Below are 19093 nucleotides of genomic sequence, written 5' to 3' on the forward strand. Positions count from 1 at the left end.
TAATCATCCAGTGAGCAATACGCACTTGAGCATTTTAGTATATAATATACGCCAATACTGATAAAATCAGAACAATCGCTATTGATTATACGGTCCAAACATTTCGATTTACATCTCTGCTTTATAACATTTATATTGGCTGGTGCTACGAGATTATGCTGATAATTTAGAAGAGTGTGAACAGAACACCAAGCTCAGTGCTTTATTCACTTCATTCACGGCAGCGTGCGGACGCAGGATTGTAACGTCGATAAAGACAAAGTGCATTGTTCCTAAATGGCTTTCCTAATTGTAGCTGGAGTGTTGCTCGTAATAAATACAGTGTTTTTGGTTGGATCTTTAATCTATACGCTGAAGACTACTACGGGAAAGGTGAGTCCTAATTTAGACTGATTTAAAAATAATTATTATCCCAACTTCGGGCCTTTTCCGGAATCTTATAAAAACATAAGGATAGGATATTTAATAACCCGCTTTAAGAGTTTTTATTATTTAAAAAAGGAACTGCTGGTCTCTGATAAACAGATTATTTTTGTTTAAAATGCATGGGAATTTATTTGCAATACTTTTCTAACTTTTGGAACAATGGAGAAGATAAAGATATTCATTAGCCCTCCGAATTTTTCATCAGATATCTACATCTTTTTAGAAGAAGAGAAAACATTATACCCATGACAATCTGAGCATGATATAGCCATTAAATAATATTAAATCTGCTGCATTCTTACGTAAACCCTACATGACCAGTAGATATTCAAACAAGAAACAAATTCTATAATTCCCTTTATCCAACTCTATATACTCATTGGTCATCGTTATTCTGTAAAATTCGAGATTATCGTACCGGGCTATGACTAACATTGCACAAATTACTGCGTTCTTTCGTGATAAAAGACGTAAATTAATGCCGTTACAAAAGCGTATCTTATTGTATTTTTAAAATACGTAGGTTTGTCAGTCTGCCCGTCACCATGGATGCTGTAAAGGATTACACCGAAACGTCGGGATTAAATAATATAATAAAATCATCATCATTAATAACTATCAATAAAAGCGATAAATCCGGAAAACTAGTTTTAATTAAATACGTAAGTACTTAGGTTTAGCGAAATTAAATTAATAATTTCAATTTCTTTTGAAGTAGCAGAGATCTTCGTCAATATACATAGCTGACACCGATTTACAAGCTTTCAATTATTAAAAAAAAAATATTTCAACTCGCAATCAACTTAGGTATAGGTACTTGGCTAGTACTAAGCAAATTTCGTAGGTAGGTACAAAAGTCCAGCTGATTATAAATATTTACCAACTAAAAACATACGTACATTCTTTTTTGTGAATCGCACTGCATGTATTACTGAACAATCAACACCACACCTAACCCAAACTGTAGGAAGATATCGAGGTAAATATTATTTCAAACTTGGACTTTAGAAAATATATAAACTATTTATAAAACCCATTAAAAGTTAATAAAAAAGTTATTATTAACCCTAGATCGAAAGAAGCTGCGCCTACCTTCGGCCCACGTCTATCTAATACATTATTCTTTTCATACTCGAGAGACGGGTTTTAGATGTCTAAATTGTAGGAAATCTTCTGTTCACTAGCCACCATATACTTAGCTGTGAAAATTACCATGATATATGGCTCTATAAAGCTCTATTCTCAATTGCCGTAACAAAATAAAATGTAAACATAAAGCGTAATCTAATAGTTGATCTGTATGTGAAATAGCTTAATATACTTATGTACGTACTTATCTATGACTAGCCGTTTTCCCGCGGTGGGAACTACTGCCCGTACCGGGATAAATTATAGCCTTTATTATTTGGAGATAATGTAGCTTTCTAATGGTGAAATAATTTTTAAAATCAGTCCATTAGTTTTGAGTCAATTAAACCATTATAAAAAGAAACAAAAAAATCCTTCTTTATATCATGAGTATAGATTGGCCGGAAGAAGTAAATTCGATTAATTATAGCGATTATTTTGGTAGCATACTATTTATAAAATCTCATTGGTATGCTCATGAAGCGATAAAATTATGAAGATTTTCCTGTCCAGACTTGCCTATCTAGATTGATTGCATTTTTATCACTGATAAATAGTGCCAATGACGTTAACTGGACGTCAGTAAAATCATTTAAGTTAAGATTTAGTTATTAAAATCATCATCTCCCGAGCCTTCCCCCAACTGCGTTGGGGTTGGCTTCCAGTGTAACCGGATGCCGCTGAAACACAGTAATTGGCGTCCAAGATATTTGGAGCCTAAATAGCTATGGACGCCTACTTTATATATTTTAACGACGTTAATAAGTAGGTAGAGACGCGTAATATGTGTTTAGATAAAAAAGGCGTTCAATGATAAGAAACAAAATATACCTATACATAATTAAGCACCTCGTACTTCTGGTACTTCGAACTGCAGTCTGGAGGTCACAGACATTATTTTTGTAAGGCTAAATAATGTATATATAAGTAACTTCCACTGGTTAACGTCGTTTATACAAGCGATGTTGAACAATGAGAAAACTATTCGCCTGTTCAAATGTTGTAGCACGGTTTCCGTGGCTGTCATGCTATTATATGTTAAGTTCAAGAGACGAGCTGTAATTTTAATAATTAAAAGACTAAGAAACCTTAATTAAAATGGTGCTAATCAGCATATTATGTTAACCAGTAATATTTAATTTAATTTAAGGTACGAAACACTTTGTATAGCAAACACATAAATCTTCGTTATAAAAAGTTTGTAATACAAATAGCAACTTATTACAGTGCAAAAATATAAAAGCAACAAAGTTGCAGGCGCTAATAACTAAAGGTTTTATTTATTTAATAGCCCACCGCGTGGGAACTCCTCTGCGCACCCGGATAGGTAGCCTTTAGCCTTCCTCAACAAATTGCCTATCTAACACTGAACGACTTTTTTAATTCAGTCAAATAGTTCCTGAGATTAAACAAATAAAGTCTCCCTCTTTTTACCTTGAGACAAATAAAAGGGTCCAAGCTAATTTTAAGAAGTTTTAAGAAGAGTTTTAAAATATAGATATACACTCACAATGCATCAATTTGTCTTAAAGACCTTTTGAAAAAAGCTCATTACGTGGGCCTGTCTATCCAATTAGTTGACAAGCTCTTATTTATTATGTACACCAATCAAAATTATAAAAAGCAAAACCAAGAATTTAAATTAAGTTTAGGTTACACAATGGGCGGTCTTATCGCCAAAACCGATCTCTTACAGACAACCTTGATACTGCATACTTACACTAAGTAGATAAATAATAGGTAAAGTTCAATGAATTATCGTTTACATTTCAGGTTGATCCCGTGGCGCCTTCTCGGATGGACCCGCGCTTGAGTCTGCAACCACAGGAGCTATTGTACCAAGCCATCGTGCGCATGAGTGCAAACCCAGTTCCCGATATCGACAAGCTAGACAGCCAGACAAAGCAAGCTTCGTAAACGACCACCAAACTGTGTACCTATACCGTATATAAATATGTAAGAATTTAAATTGTATGTATATTTTTTATTTATGATTATATTTTCGGAAGTATATGCAGTAGTAGCAATGGTTTTTCTTTTGCCGTGTGGGAACTTCTTTTTCACTCCTTGAGCCTTGCATTACAGAATATTGCAATTATGTGGCCCTCCTGAATAATACGACTTTCTACGATTTCGTAGCAACCGCGTAGCGCTCCTGTCTACGAGCGCGCTACGAGCCACCCCTTGCTACGATCGTAACTATACTCTTGAATATTACCATAGGGACATATTCACATCTATGTACTTATGTATATGTATGTATAGACATGTATTTTATTCTGTAAGTTATTCACGATATTTAGCTCTGGCTGTGTCGATTTTTTTTTATATACAGTACTAGGTAATCTAAGGAAATACGAATTTGTGGTATTTAGAAATAATCACTTCTCTGTCGTACGAAATTGTTTGTATGACCTTAGAGAACATTTCGTTGGCGGACGTTGATTGTAGTTTGAGACTGGTCTACGTCACTTCAGAACGATAAGGCTACTACGTCAACGTCGTGACGTAGGTCGTACGCTTACTGTGCATTTTCATGTATTTATTACAGAAGTTCTTAATATAATAATAAACTCTGTTCTTAATGGAGATCGTTAGGCGTATAGGATGGTCTTTCAAATATGTTACTTATAGGGATGTATATGTATTTTTATGGCTTACCTAGCTAGATAGCCCTCGGTTAGAAACCAACCTGCCGGGGCTGCGGAATTGTCCGAAAGAATTACCACGACCCTGGTAGATAAGGGCTTAAGAAGAAACATGATTGGTTTTAGTCAACGGGAGTCTTACTCTCCCTCACACTGCACCCACAGGAAGGGACATCATATAAAAAGATAAGAAACATAAATGGGAATGCCACGCTATTGTGATTACTGTGGCGGTTTCTGGATAAAGACTACGCAGTATAAAATCAAGGTCAGATATGGTACAACGTGTGGAATAAACACGACAGAATGATAAAAACGTGATTTTCATTGATTGAAATCTACATAAACATAAGTACATTCCTTTGATAAGCAGCGCTATCTTATCAAGAATAAGTAGAAAACAAAAAGTCTTTGTAAATAAGTAAGCACGTTATAGATTCAAGTGTGCAAAGGATTATAATATAAGACAAGTGGTATTTTGTAATATGTCTATTATATTTATTTATTGAAATACAACGTTGCTACTACATTGTACGCATTTTTGCTATTATTGACTTTTTGCAAACAAAGAACTACCTGCTGGTAATTTAATTTTCTTACAGATGTCATTAGTATAATAATTAAAAATATATTTTAGCGATTGACAAAAATGGGATGCAAATAGCCGTGACGTCCATTAACTCACAAATTAAGAACCACTACGCGTCTAATCCTACAGTTTGCAAATACATAACTAATTAATCAACTGGTGTCGCATATAAATTAAACATTCAAGCTCGTTTTGTCAGGTATCTGTGTTCAAAGAAAGGCATTCGAAGATCTATTCCTGATTATGGTGACAGAATTGACACTTTGGGTTGTTAAATGGGTTTCATGTTTAATGTCATGCACTCTTGTAATTTATACAATTGCTTGTGCATTCAATTGCTTGATTATTGAGGTTTTGCATTACATTCGGTGATTGTATTGTTGGTGTGCTTATTTTCAATAAATAAATAAATGAGATCTGTGGTCATTTCGGTTAGTATTCATCATCATTTGGTGAATACTAACAGAAATATTTCCGTAAATTTATTATCATGAAAAACTTGACTTTTAATAACATTTTTCTAAGTACCCGCGTTCCTTCATTTCCGACTTTATTGTAGGCGTTTGTTTCCGCAAACCTTCACGAAGCGACAACCCGAAGGAATGTTAATGTCCGCTAAGAGGATGTTCAGTTACTCTCGTGTCATTGAATGTTAAATACATTTTAACTGGAATAAAGTAGTTTGTCTAACCCACACTTAATTTTGGAAACCTTGAACGTGTATAAAAATGACTTGGTAGACAAGTAGCAAAACTTCATCTTAAGATTATATTACCAACCTAAACAAATGACTGCTTGTCACGCAAAGCAAACTGAGTTGATCGTTGCTCGGCTGTCGATTTATACAGCTGTTGGAATGAACCTGTTGATATAGAACCTCTACCGACCAATGAGAAGTACCCATAGTCTGTTCAAATGCGGACAATAGACGAACGTCATTACGGGGCCATAACACGGCCGCACGCAATCCAATACAGGAAAGGACGTCAGACAAACATTTTGAGAAAATGTTGCATCAGGTTCAAATATAATTTTACAAATATAAGTAATACATAACATTATCCTATCCTATCCTATTTTTGAACTTCAACTTTCCTTGCGTAAATCGTTAAATATGTATTGTGGATTTTCTTCAAGGTCTTATTACAAAAGCAGATGTTTAATTAGGTTAAGAGTAGGTACGCACACATTACATTTTTTTAGTCGGCCTATAGTTGATTTAGTCTCATAATTCAGTATGAAGACGAATGGAGGCACACAAGTAACAGCGATCAGGTATTTGCCCTTTATCAGACCGAGTTAAACGTTGATTAAATTTACGATTTTCTAAAAAATAAAATTTGTCCAACCTCCAGACGACGGGTTGTCTGCAGTGTGCGCGCAGGCTTAATTGAATTAAAAGATTTCACAAACGTGACAAATCGTTTTTGTCTAATTATGATTTACGTGTATTTCCAATCTGTAGATAAGGTTTTTTATTGAGAAACGATTCAGCTTATCTAACCCGATACTATGTATGTGCTGTGACGGTAGCCTAGGAGAAACTGACAAGTCACTATGATACAAGATCAAGTTACATCGCTGGTATTGTTTGGACAAGGATGGACAACGTTTTAAACTAAAGACGCTTCTGTTGACTCATGAGTCATCGCACGGCAGCGTCGAGTTTGACTTCGATAAAAAAATCAACACAAACGAACGCTCAGATGTTGTGAGTGGTTCTCGTGCAGTTTTGGTTGAACACCGTAAGGCGTCTCACGGCTACGTGCAATTTCAATTCAAACTTTAAGCGACGAGAAATTAACCATGAGCTACGCATTCATAATAGTTGTGTCTGTAGCGATCACTGTGAAGTTATTATTTTTGAGTTTTTCTCTGTATTTCACTTTGAAAAACAAAGAATCTGGAATAACACAGGTAAGTGTCGTTACATCAATTTAGAAATCCAATTGCGGACGCTTCTTGTCATTGTTGTGTCTTTGAACCTCGTTTAGGCTACGAAGCATTTCCTAACCAGTTTGCTATGTGTTTCGCTTGCACAGATTTGCTATTTGATAAAAATAACTGTTGTCTTAGTCAACAAATATGCAAAATAAAACACTTTTGAATTGATTTTGAATGTAGGTTGTTCTGATAGTTTCAAAGTAATAACATTTTGTAAGAAGGCAGTAGTTACTTGACGCTGCCTTCACCTACAAATAGTTATTGTAAACTACGCTTATCGAATTCTTTTACATTTTATTTCAAACGCAAGGCCGTATCGTATCAGAAAGAATGTATCTGGTTTTGTATAATGTGGGTATATTCTCAGATTTCTGAGAGTTTTATGAGCCTATCTACGTTAATTTCCTTGGAAAATGCTTAGATGTTTCATTGCTAATTAGGTATACCAGCTCTAAGTACATACTCAAAGGCATTAGCAATAAATCAAGTGCTTAAAAGAATTAGTAATGGTCACATTAGTTTATGTTAAAGTGATTTCTTTCGCAATGTCTTCTGTGTGCGTGTTTGCGTGAGTTGGACGTGCCTTCGCTGCACTTGTTTACATAATATTTTAAATAAGTATTATATGTACCTACCTATAGAGCAGTGTAGTTTCATAACAACTGATTGACAAATCTTACCACAGAAAAATTGCAGTCGTTGTAAACGTAGACTTCGTTAAATTTAATCGTGCTTATTATGAGGTCTTGAAAAAAAATATAGCTACAAACTACTGAATTGAGAACCTCCTCCCTTCGGGGAAGCCGGTTAAAAAGTAACTGCATTAGTGTCATTAGCTAACGATAGCCTTGCCAATTAAGAATAAATTTAATGTATCTATGTTATCCCGTGAGACATGAGCAAACTTTGTTCGTAGTTACTTGAACTTTATCCTGAGTTTCTTCCCTTAAACCTCGGTACCCACTAATTAATAAATAAATACAAAAATTGTCGCTGGCCGCTGGGCCATTCTATTATAACCTACTTCTTTCAGCAGTTGAATCTAAGAAGGTATCTAGGCAAATTACTGGATTGACAAGTAGCGTAGCATGGTACAATACCAAAACAGGTCTACTATATCCAGTTTTCAAATGCGAACTTTAGACTGAATTAAACGTGAATAAAATATCATATGCCTATTTGGAGTTTGTACCTAATCTGCAATGTTATAGGTACATGGTGTTTTTATGCTCATCTGAATGTTTTTAGTCACTGACAATTCGTGACGTATTGTGATCCGTGTGAACGTAGCGTTGTTGATAAAAAAAACCTGGCGATCGAAGACGGTGTATCTGATACCTAGGTATCTACTTATTAACTATCTATCACACATAATCATACAAATAATCCTGGAAAATCCGAGAATGGTCAAATGAAAACTTTTCGACTATCCTTTTTGCCTGAAAAGATTCCGCAGTAGAGACAGCTAGTCGACATAAATGATTATAACTTACGTACCTGCGATTTCGTGAATAATACTAAGGTACCTATTTATAGCGTATAAAAAATAAGATGCCAGAATAAGCAATGGAAATATCTGTGAAAGTGCAAATATTAGTCGAAGTTTTTACAAAAGTTATTTCATAGGTAGGTACCTACTTCTAATCTAATAGACACTGAATGATACACAAAAAAATAGGTGCCTGCCTTGTTTGCTGTAAGTATCTATGTAATCATATGGATTACTAGGTGGGCCCATGCTACTTGCCTACCCTCTAGGTCAGTGGTTCTTAACCGGTGGTCCGCGGACCACTGGTGGTCCCTGGAGGCACTCCCAAGTGGTCCGCGAAGCTTAGCTTCGCGACGTTGCTATACGTTATCTAACTTAATTTTTATCGACTTCTAATTGTGAGCGGGGGTTTTCGCATGGACGTAGTATATCGGGTGTGTCGTACCTAGTCCCCCCATTCATGAAAATGTATGTTTGGGCTACATTTTACGTAATTTTGGTTTTGAGTCTTAAAAAATAATTAAAATTTCGCGCTCGCTCGCTCGCGTATTCAGAAACTGTATGCCCTTGTTTTTGCATTTGTCAACAAACAAAAAGTTAAGTACGTTTGGGCTACATTTTACGTAATATTTGGTTGAAGTCCGATAAAAATTTCGCGCTCGCTTCGCTCGTGTAATCAAAAACTATATTTCCTTATTTTGGCATTCGTCAATAAACAAAACGTTAATTACGTTTGGGTACAATTTTACGAAATTTTTGTTTTAAGACCGATAAAAATTTCGCGCTCGCTTCGCTCGCGCATTTGGAAACTACATAGGCAAGTTTTTCTTTATTTGCATTCGCTTACCTACACAATTTTTTTATAAATAATAAAGAAATGAGTGCTAATTTAGGTAAGCCGATGAGGTGGTCCCCGGCAAGACAAATTTTGTTAAAGTGGTCCCTCATGTCAAAAAGGTTAAGAACCACTGCTCTAGGTTATCTAGTTCGACCAACTTAAAGCACATTCTAAAAGTAGGTAAGTAGGTACCTACGCCTAATAGAGATAGTAAAGAAATGATGGTTTAAAAATGAACGAACAGAAGCAGTCCATATCATTAATAAAACATTGCTTTAATTTTGTATGATAACATTTCTTATTTGCATAACTAATCTATATTTATATTTTTATAATGCTTACGTAGTCAGACCGATGATACTAAACGCAGAATATACCTACATTTTTATCGGTAGGTAGTAGATATTTTTATCGGTAGTTAGGTACTTATTTGATCCCGTGTCGACGGCGCGCGTTGTTCCACGCGCTCCTCAAAGAGACGTCAGCAACCCCAGCGGGGCCCAGCAGGGCCAAGGCCTGCCGGGGCTGCGGGTTGTTCGAAAGAGATACCGCGGCCCTGGTACATAAAAGGCCTATGACGGAACACGACGATTTTAGTCAGTAAAAGTCTGACACTCCCTCACCGCTGCTAACCCACAGCGGGAGGGGTCATTTGATGATTTTACGTCGATAAAAAAAAAGGTACTTATTTGATGTAGTGTGTCTAATGATCAAACTAAGTTTTAGTACTTTTTAAATCCCGTACTACACAGTGTGTTCTTTGCTCTGTTTTACTTGCTCAGGTCTAAGATAACGAACATTTCATATGTGTAGGTCCTTATAAAGGTAAAAGGACGCAATATTGGCTAGATTTCTAACCAGCCCCGGCAAATTCGAAATAGTGTTTTAACTATTCCCGTAGGCACGCATACCCCATCGACTTCCAAAATGTCTACGGCCGCCCGGTGCCTACTTGCGACCTTTGTCAGATCGTCCAACCATGTCGTTGGTGGCCGCTCTATGCAGCGCTTACCAGTCCATGGTTTCCACTCCAGCAACTATCGGCAACATCGGCCATCGTTTCTTCGTGGTACATCTCTCTCGCTCATTACCATTTTAACGAACTTAAGCGTCCAAAGGCTCGATTCTGCTAATTTTACTTTAGCGACAAATAATTGATATTCAACTACGATTTAATCACGACTCAATTGCGATTGAAGCGAAGTATAAGGCATTCCGAAACTTTTTTATCGTTTTTTGTGATTCAATGATGAATCATATTATGGTCTGAAAATGATTTACGATTGCAATAAGATTGTAGAGCAGACTATCCTAAAAACAACAAAAATGGTACCAAGCAAGCGTATACGTATTGTTTCTATTCTACCAGGACTGACCAAATCAAACTAGCCAGTAAATTATAACCATCGTAAAAACCTATACAATATAGCGAATTACGTTGTTTACAGGCAAGCCAGACCAAGCCGAAGAACAAGTCTATGTTCATCGCGTGGAAGGAGATCCCGCGCTTCTTTCTACCGAAGTCGATCTACTGCCCCAGCACAAACACTAAAGAATTCACCAACAAATCCTGAACTAAACACATCTATATCTTTTAGATATTAATGAAGGTTTCCCATACCAAACTGTGATGGCATTAGACAAATAAAAATTGTGATTGTTCCTATTCTGTGTCTTACGATATTATGTTTTGCAATAAAGATTAATTAAAAACATTTAAAGTTTATATTTTACTTGTATTTTCAATAGTATAGGTACATCATATTTTACATATTCACAAATATATACACACAATATTTTGTACTATTTCACATATACCTACATATTCTATTTAACCATATTTACATTCGTTTACCACCAAAAAATTCATTTCTCTTACATTAGTTGCCCATTTAACAGTTTTTTTCTGTATATCAAGTTTTAAATTCTTTTGTTTATAGTCTAAAGCTGTTTTAACAATAAGTCTATTAAAGTAATGAACATGAGGATGGGTAATATATTCCTCTACTTCCATCCACTCGCAACGGTTTACCTCTCTTGGAGATGGTACAATTTCATGTGATAAAGCCTTCATCATCAGAATTACATAAATATCTGAGTTTCCGTACATCATGTTGTGTGTGTGACGAAATGTGACGAGCGACTCAAATGCGGCGTCAATACCTGTCTCTTCTTTCACCTCTCTTACAGCGGCGTCAACAATATCTTCACCTGGAAAATATAAATTACCCAAATCAATTCATATAGCAACTGTTTCCTATTTCATATAGCAACCGTTTCCTGTTTCTTCAGAATTATTCTGTTATTTATGTCAATTTGCAAATTAGCACAATTTCATATCTGAAAACTATAGTTTTACTAAAACTTTCATTCATTACACTGGTCAACAAATTATTATTATTATTTTGGTGCGAAATATACAATTTCTTGTAGAACATTTGATACGTAATCGAAGTCCAGAACATGAATATAAAGAAGAAAGTAGTAATATATAATGCTTTGGTTAGAAATTACTAGAAAATTCTGCTGTCCCCAAAAAATTACATCAAATTTCATTAAAAAAAATGCGTTTTTAGTACTTTAGGAGGGGTATATCTCTAAATCCCTACGTGCTAGTGCAACTTTATGTTCTGGACTTCGATTATGTATCAAATAATCTATAAGAAATGATATATTTCACCTTTGCACCAAAAATGCTGTTGACCAGTGTTATTTTTCATTAGGTACTAGAAACATATCAATAGTGTAAATTAGTTACCTCTCTCAACATAGCCTCCAGGAAGCTTCCAGTGGGGATATTCATAGTGCTTCTCTGATATTGCAAGGATGTGGTTCTTGTCATTGAAGACCATGGCACCAACTCCAAGATTAGTGTGGCAAGCGGGAGGGAGGTTCGGCTCCGAATCCCTAGGCAGCCATTTGTACATCATCACAAAGTCATCTCTTGCATGATGGAAACTAAATCCTTTCTAAGAACAGCAAGCCTTTATTAAAAATAATGACAAATAGGTAATCAAAATCAATCTAAAATTTAATGCAGTTAATTCTAGTTTTAAATACAACTTACTTGTGCTAATATGGGTACACAAAAAGCATCATTTATGTTAATCTTGAACCATATACATCTGTGTCCTTCGGTCGCCCAGTATGCCAGTGACTCTGAAACACAAATTTATATCATATGACATAGTCATCATCAATTAAACTTTAAAAATATATAACAGGAATACCAAATGGTATCTAACACAAGACTAAGTTTGTAAGTTTGGGAATATAATTTTTAATAAGTTTTTAAAGTAACAGTTGCATTGCCATTTACAAAAAAAGATTGAATTTGGACTTTGTACTCTGAGTTTGGAGTTTGGAATTTACCAAGAGATGCTTGAGTGAATAAATAGTATTCATTGTTTCTTAATACACAACCAAGGTCAATCTAATGTTTATTCTAATTGCGTCGCCTATTTTCTCAACTCTCTGTCACAAACTCACAAAATACGAAAAAAAAATATTTTTAATTTAAGAGAATATTCTCATTTCCAAACTATTACTCACCTTCAAGATTTTTTGTGAATTTTTCCTCATTGATATTTTCTTTTTTGGAATCAATTGTAATGCCATTGTATCTATCTTTGGTCCCAATAAATGTTGCGCTGGGGTGTTCAGTAGAATATGAACAAACGGGATATTTTCTGAAAAATTAAAAAAAAAATGCTTTTAAGCTTGAGAAAACTTCATTTGCCTATTTATTTCATTTCCCAAATTTTGAAGGAAGAACAGTGCTCTATATAGTTTGCATATTTCGCGTAAAATTCGTAGGTTACCTACCGTAAGATAACACTCGTCCGATAAACGCGTGTACAGTATAATAACAGCTTATTCATATTATATTATTAAATTCGCATATCTTATGATATCAAAGAAAATACGTAATAAAAATAAAATGAAATTCTAATTCGAGTAATACTGAGATGTTTTGACAATATCTATCAATCAAGCTGACATTGACAGTTTGACATGCACAACAAGATTAAGGATGCCATCTGTTTGTGTCTGTCTGTTTGTGTGCCGAACTGAAATTTAAAAATCGATTTGATTTTCAACTAATGGAAAGTAGCAAGATTTACATTCGGTATTATTTTGTTTTGGTAAAACCATAAAATAATTAGCATTTTTTTTTTAACTTTCAGTTAATTTCATTTCTAGTCATTGAAATTGTCTTAGATATATTATTGCTTGCGGACAGTTCTTTTTTAGTTAATCTTGAGTTTCTTAATTTTTTTGTTTAAGTATAATAATAAAAACTGAACAAAGAATTGAAGTATCAATTACGACAAGTTATTAAATTCTAACGTTTCATCAGACTATTCGAATAGCCATCCCTAGAGACAATGTCAGTGACATCAGCCCTCAGCTGATTTAGCTGTTCCGAATCACAAAATAAACCCAGATCTGTAAATGAAAGTATTAGACTGATTTTATTCAATGATTTATTGTTTTATGCTAACGGTCATAAAAGTAGACAATGAGTGCCTTTTCTACAGTATTTGTTTCTACTGAATTAAAGAAAGTAGTGTAAATGAAGTTACTTCGCTGTAAGCGTAAAGAAAGTTACTTTAAATTGAATTTGCTTCACTCGGAACGCACTATGATGTACTATTCATTCAGTAGCGCGCAGTAGCGCGTAGATGGTTACGCGGTCTCATTCATTTATTTTGTACATTGTATCAACTGTTTTAGGCAAAAATAAAAATAAAATACCTAACACACTACGCAAAGTGAACATTAGAACCTTATCTCGACGTTGATAAGTAAAGCATGGTATAGTCACTTACCTGTATATTTTATTTAGCTGTAGAACTTTAGACTCTTTTTTCAGTCGTTTAAATTAATAGCGGGACTGTTGAGAAATAAATAAATTAACATGGGATCCAAAATTTTCAACGGTGAGACGGACAGATATAATGGAATTACTGTGGATTCTCAAAAAGAACCTTGTGATGTTAGCGAACTTTTGGATCAGTTGAATGGTAAGTGTTATTTGCAGAATTACACAAAACTTTAATCACAATCGATTCCGCTACAGTAGAACTATAATACATGTACATGAAATTGATCTATTAAAATTATTGTTGATGTTTATTTTCAGATTCCTTGAAAATATGGTCTGAAGCCAATAAACGGTGTATATGGTTCAGAGTCGACATTAAAGATGCAGCGTGGGTACCAATTCTAGCAAATGTAAAGTTTATCTGATTTTATTCTCTGGTTTTTATTTGAACTTAACTGTGTTGCTGTAATGAATGTTATTGATTGTAATTTCTTTTTATATTCAGGTAGGTTTCAATTTTCACCATGCTCGAGGAGATTTTGTAATGATGTACAAATGGCTTCCCACAACTCCATCTAACTTGCCACCAGCATGCCATACCAATCTTGGTGTAGGTGGAATGGTGTTTAATGATAAAAATGAAATATTGGTTGTAGCTGAGAACTACATTTCAGACCCACATTGGAAACTTCCTGGTGGATATGTAGAAAGAGGTATTTTGAGAATTACAAAATAATAATTAACTTTAGTACCTAATACACATAATGTTTTATTCTTAAATAAAAATACTTAAATGGTTCTCCTATTTCTGCAGGTGAAGATCTGAAAGATGCAGCTATCAGAGAGGTAAAAGAAGAAACTGGCATTGATGCCACTTATGAATCAATGGTAACCTTCAGACATACACATAACTCCATGTTTGGTAACTCTGATATTTATGTTATAGTTTTGTTAAAAGCAACATCAGAAATAATTACTAAGTCTGATATGGAAATCAAAGCTTGCAAATGGATGAACTTTGATGAATATATAAATCATCCAGATGTCCATGAATTCAACAGATTTATAGCAAGGCAGGCTATAGATTTAAAGGCCAGGAACTTGAAATTGGAACTTCGTAAGGATACACTCCAAATGAGAAATTTCACCAGGGATATTACATCTCTGGTAATAGAAGATCTAGATAAACAAGTTTAGTGGCATTGTTCAGGGTCAAATGATAACAGATAAAACATTATACATATATTATACATAAATGATAAGAGTATGGAGCTGGATAATAATTTATACATACATATATATCTATTTAAGTTAGCTGCTGGCCAATAAAGCAACAAGGTATTGCCATAAAAACTGATGTATGTAGATGTATTTAGTAACAGAATGTGCAATCAATTGTACAGTATGTATGTTATGTAAAATATTTGCATTGTAAAATAGAATTTTATTTTAATTCTACAAAATTCCTACAATGATATTTGTACAGAAAAGTTTATGTGGAATTGTATTAAGTTTTAATTCATATAATTATGTTATCATAAGACAAAGAGAAATCATATATTGTACAAACTTTTGCTACCTATCAAAACTACAGATGTTTGGCTGTGCCTAGGCTGTGTACAAGATTTTACCACTACTTCCTGTGTTTTGATGCTGATAAGTAGGACAAGTTGTTATAGGTAATTTTTATATTATATTTTCTTATAGCTTCTTCCACACTGTTGTGTAATGTTTTTGTGTGGATTGTGTTATTCAAGAAAAAAATATTTATTAACTTATGTGACAAATAATAAAGACAAACAAAATCATCACCATGTATTTATGATTATTGTGTTACATAATTCAGTTTTACAAATGTTAAGTTCACATTGGTATGGTGTTAGGGAATATTTATGTACAACATTAAAGTTTCCAGAACCTATTTACAATTTGTCAACTGAATTACCTATCTTTTATAATAAAAATGTACCTATAATGATTTTTTTATGACTATAAATTTGTTATAAATAAATTAAATGTTAAACAATTTATACAAAGTAATCTTTCCACCTATAATGTTACCTCCTAACAAATGTTTAAAATGACAAAGCAGAAGCAAAGTATATTTACATAGCAAGTTCAATAAATTGACCTCTTACATCATCATTCCTAAATCATAATGATTCTGTATTGATTGCATCGCCACCTTACAGCCAAATTTAATTAGAGTCTAAACAATAACCTATCACAAAAAAAACCTACCTACCCTACTTCACCATTCTTTGCAGAGTGAGAAGAGTAACAAGACAAAATATGTGCAAAAACTTTCTTAGGTTTATCAATAATTTATCTGATAATCTGCCCACTAAAAACCTAGTATAAGGAAAATCTTGAATTTAATATACTCCCATCTGCTTATCATAACCTAATAAAATATATTAAAAAATCTGAATGCCAATCAAGAATAAATCTAATATAAACTGACGATTGCTTAACATATTGGTATGAATTGAGGTTAACCACAATCAAAGCATAAAATAATATCTATTATCTCAATTAATTTAATGTGTTTTTTTTATTAAAGTTAGCGCCAGATAAGGGATGTGTAAAACAATGTGTTGTTAACTAAATGATTTACTTTCACTTAATCAATCTAAGTCAGGAGCGGCAGCATTTCTTCCTACATAGTCTCCATCATCATCAGAACTGTCAGCTTCACCTATTATAGATTTCAAAAGTCCACCAAATACTGAATTAGGGTTCTTGTTGTCAGGTGGTATTTCTATGCCAAACCAAATGCGACCAATGTTATCTAAATACATTGAATAATTGGGATCCCTTTTAATACTTATTGCATACCAACTTCTTAGAATTTTGAATTGAGTTGAGTGTTTCCTGGAAAACAAATTAATTAATTTAGTTAAATATGTTTAGAATTATCAGAATATTCATAATTATTTAATATAAATGTTGACTTACTGTTCAATTGCACGTAATAAAAACCACAGAAAATTTAATAATGGGAATAGATATGGTGGCCCTTTATTATTATTTATTGTAGGGTGTAAGCCAGTGTATTTATCAAATGTTTCTGTGGCCATTTGTATATTACGCAGGCAAAGAATCTGCAATACAGGCTGGGCGATGAACAAATCTATTTCAGATTTTAATCCTTTTGTTGTATGGAGTTCAACTAGCATACTGGCATATGCAGTTCCATCACATGAATGCAAGAAATGTCTGTGGGCAGCTGCATACTTCTTCTCTTTCCAGTACACTTCAGCAATTCTCTAAAAGATAACGGTTTGTATGAGATTCAGTTTTAGGTAATATAAACATGATTTCATATATCAGTAAAAAATCTGTGTCACTCTTAGTAAATAATTTAGATTACATCAAAATCTCAGACAAAACAGGTGTGTGGGTAATATATTTAGGCTTCCCTAAACTACATTACCAGCTATGTAAATACAGCAAGGACACAATCATTAATTTATTCTATTATCAAGTAGTGTCAATCAAAATTTAATTTCTAGGTCAAATCGTAGTTTTGGCCAAATATATTTTCAAAGAAACAGGACATGCTAGACAATAACAAAGTATGTCATACCTGATGAAGTAGTGGATGTCCCTTTTTGTTATTGTCCATAGACCATTTGACAGCATTGGTAAGGTAGGATTCTCTTTCTGGTATACTAGAACTCATTAATTCGAATAACTTTGCTATTTTCTCGATCCATTCGTGGCACGGCTCAGTTACTGATTTATTCAACACGTCTATGAGTAATATAGCCAAGTCTGCTCCACTCCCTTGCTGATCACGTTGTAGCAACAACGTTGAACCTTTGTACAGTAGATTTAATAAGTCCTCATATTTCTTTTGACTAAGGTATCTGAAAATGTTCAATAGGACATTAGAAATACATGTTTTTACCGTCACTTAACACCATGAACCGTAAATTTGTGATTTGTACCTGAAATAAAGGGTTCTGTACATTTGGTGTGCCTCATAATAATGGCCAGAGTTAACAGATGCTTCTAACTTATCAAGTACTCTTGAAACACCTCTGTCTCCTCGTGCAGCCATCATTTATTTTCTAGAACAATCTGTTTTTCTTCTATTTCTATTCACATACACCAATTTACGCCATATCCATGAATTGTATGATTTTCTTAAAAAAATATTTTGACCTAATTGGATACTATGTCTTTTAAGAATTAATTCTTTAAAAATATTATCTCTATTGACAGTAGGGTCCCACCCCTATTAAATTCAGAATCGACTAAAGGATGACTAAAGGCAAGTATTTATGTTTGACATCTCACAAGTAAGAATAACATCATAATGTCTTTATTTTCAGTGATTTGCAGCGGCTGAAATTACATACGATGAGTAAAGTACCTAACCTAATTTAGTAATAAATCTTTACCTACACATGATCTTTATTATACTACACATAATATGTATATTAGTATCCCAAGTAACAGCTGGGCTGAAAATGAATTAATTATTCGAATTATTAATCAATTTGAGTCTATAATATTTATAAAGAAATATAAGTAGGAAAGAAGTATTCAATATTATTAAAACTAAAGTGTAAATAATATATGAAATTAAGTCTAAAATCGTGAGGGATACTTGAAAGTGAATGCAGATGGCGTCCTAATCAACTGTACTTCGTATACGTTCAGTAACAAGAATAACCATTATTATTGCACAATTTACATAGATTTTTAGTCGAATTATATTTTAAAATAGAGTTTTTAAATAAAAATGTCATATCAATAAATGGAGTATATAAAGTGTATCCCCGTCCTGCTCCAATATTTATGTTCGTATAATTCCCTAGCTAGACGGTCAATTATTATTTTGCGCATCAAGGTTGCGCAATTTTTTAGCTACAATTTTGATTGTAGATATTATTCTAGGTCTTGGGGCCGCCTAAAAACCACCTCCGCTGTGAGCACAGCTCAGCAGCGTAAGTCGATGAAGACATCAAAATTACATAACATTTAACAATGTTACTGTGAAATATAGGTGCTACGTCCTTTGAAATGGTTATTCTAATCATAATCGTCTGTCTATCTTTTTCCAAACTATATTGGGCCCTACTTCGAGACTACCGGGTGTTTTACCAGACAGTTGGACTCAACCCGATAGGCCTTGGTAGGATTGGTAGTCAGACTTACTCGCTGCTGACTACTATGACTGCCAAATATGTGG

The 19093-nt window shown here is 33.9% G+C and overlaps 3 protein-coding genes and 1 long non-coding RNA gene across 4 annotated transcripts; 2 read left to right on the forward strand and 2 right to left on the reverse strand.

Annotated features, from left to right (window-relative positions):
- Positions 1-10777, forward strand: LOC135118004 (uncharacterized). The gene is made up of 3 exons (XR_010277297.1): positions 1-372; positions 3328-3510; positions 10511-10777. It is a non-coding gene; the product is annotated as an uncharacterized LOC135118004 (long non-coding RNA).
- Positions 10778-13074, reverse strand: LOC110377015 (uncharacterized). The gene is made up of 5 exons (XM_021335691.3): positions 12888-13074; positions 12615-12751; positions 12130-12221; positions 11821-12031; positions 10778-11273 (listed from the first exon to the last, which is right to left on the reverse strand). Exons 1-5 carry the CDS (start codon positions 12941-12943, stop codon positions 10894-10896), a joined length of 876 nt encoding a protein of 291 aa, XP_021191366.2. The 5' UTR covers positions 12944-13074; the 3' UTR covers positions 10778-10893.
- A 648-nt stretch (positions 13075-13722) lies between these two features.
- Positions 13723-15918, forward strand: LOC110375774 (uncharacterized). The gene is made up of 4 exons (XM_021334026.3): positions 13723-14089; positions 14209-14300; positions 14396-14603; positions 14705-15918. Exons 1-4 carry the CDS (start codon positions 13984-13986, stop codon positions 15085-15087), a joined length of 789 nt encoding a protein of 262 aa, XP_021189701.3. The 5' UTR covers positions 13723-13983; the 3' UTR covers positions 15088-15918.
- LOC110375765 (uncharacterized protein) lies at positions 15692-18081 on the reverse strand. The gene is made up of 4 exons (XM_021334014.3): positions 17844-18081; positions 17480-17762; positions 16849-17159; positions 15692-16764 (listed from the first exon to the last, which is right to left on the reverse strand). The coding sequence occupies exons 1-4, from the start codon at positions 17957-17959 to the stop codon at positions 16518-16520; spliced, it is 957 nt and encodes a 318-aa protein (XP_021189689.3). The 5' UTR covers positions 17960-18081; the 3' UTR covers positions 15692-16517.
- Positions 18082-19093: the final 1012 nt, after the last annotated feature.

The sequence above is a fragment of the Helicoverpa armigera genome, chromosome 2, assembly GCF_030705265.1.
Source record: "Helicoverpa armigera isolate CAAS_96S chromosome 2, ASM3070526v1, whole genome shotgun sequence".
NCBI lineage: Eukaryota > Metazoa > Arthropoda > Insecta > Lepidoptera > Noctuidae > Helicoverpa > Helicoverpa armigera.

Bases quoted from the DNA above. Each gene is read 5' to 3' on its own strand.
- LOC110377015 (XM_021335691.3), bottom strand. From the start codon at position 12,943: ATGAATAAGCTGTTATTATACTGTACACGCGTTTATCGGACGAGTGTT. The intron at 12,752-12,887 runs GTAGGTAACCTA...TTAATTTTTCAG, and splicing joins CGGACGAGTGTTATCTTACG to AAAATATCCCGTTTGTTCAT. The intron at 12,222-12,614 runs GTGAGTAATAGT...TTTGTGTTTCAG, and splicing joins ATTCACAAAAAATCTTGAAG to AGTCACTGGCATACTGGGCG.
- LOC110375765 (XM_021334014.3), bottom strand. From the start codon at position 17,959: ATGATGGCTGCACGAGGAGACAGAGGTGTTTCAAGAGTACTTGATAAG. The intron at 17,763-17,843 runs GTACAAATCACA...GAACATTTTCAG, and splicing joins TACAGAACCCTTTATTTCAG to ATACCTTAGTCAAAAGAAAT. The intron at 17,160-17,479 runs GTATGACATACT...GTTATCTTTTAG, and splicing joins GACATCCACTACTTCATCAG to AGAATTGCTGAAGTGTACTG.
- LOC110375774 (XM_021334026.3), top strand. From the start codon at position 13,984: ATGGGATCCAAAATTTTCAACGGTGAGACGGACAGATATAATGGAATT. The intron at 14,090-14,208 runs GTAAGTGTTATT...GTTTATTTTCAG, and splicing joins ACTTTTGGATCAGTTGAATG to ATTCCTTGAAAATATGGTCT. The intron at 14,301-14,395 runs GTAAAGTTTATC...TTTTATATTCAG, and splicing joins GGGTACCAATTCTAGCAAAT to GTAGGTTTCAATTTTCACCA.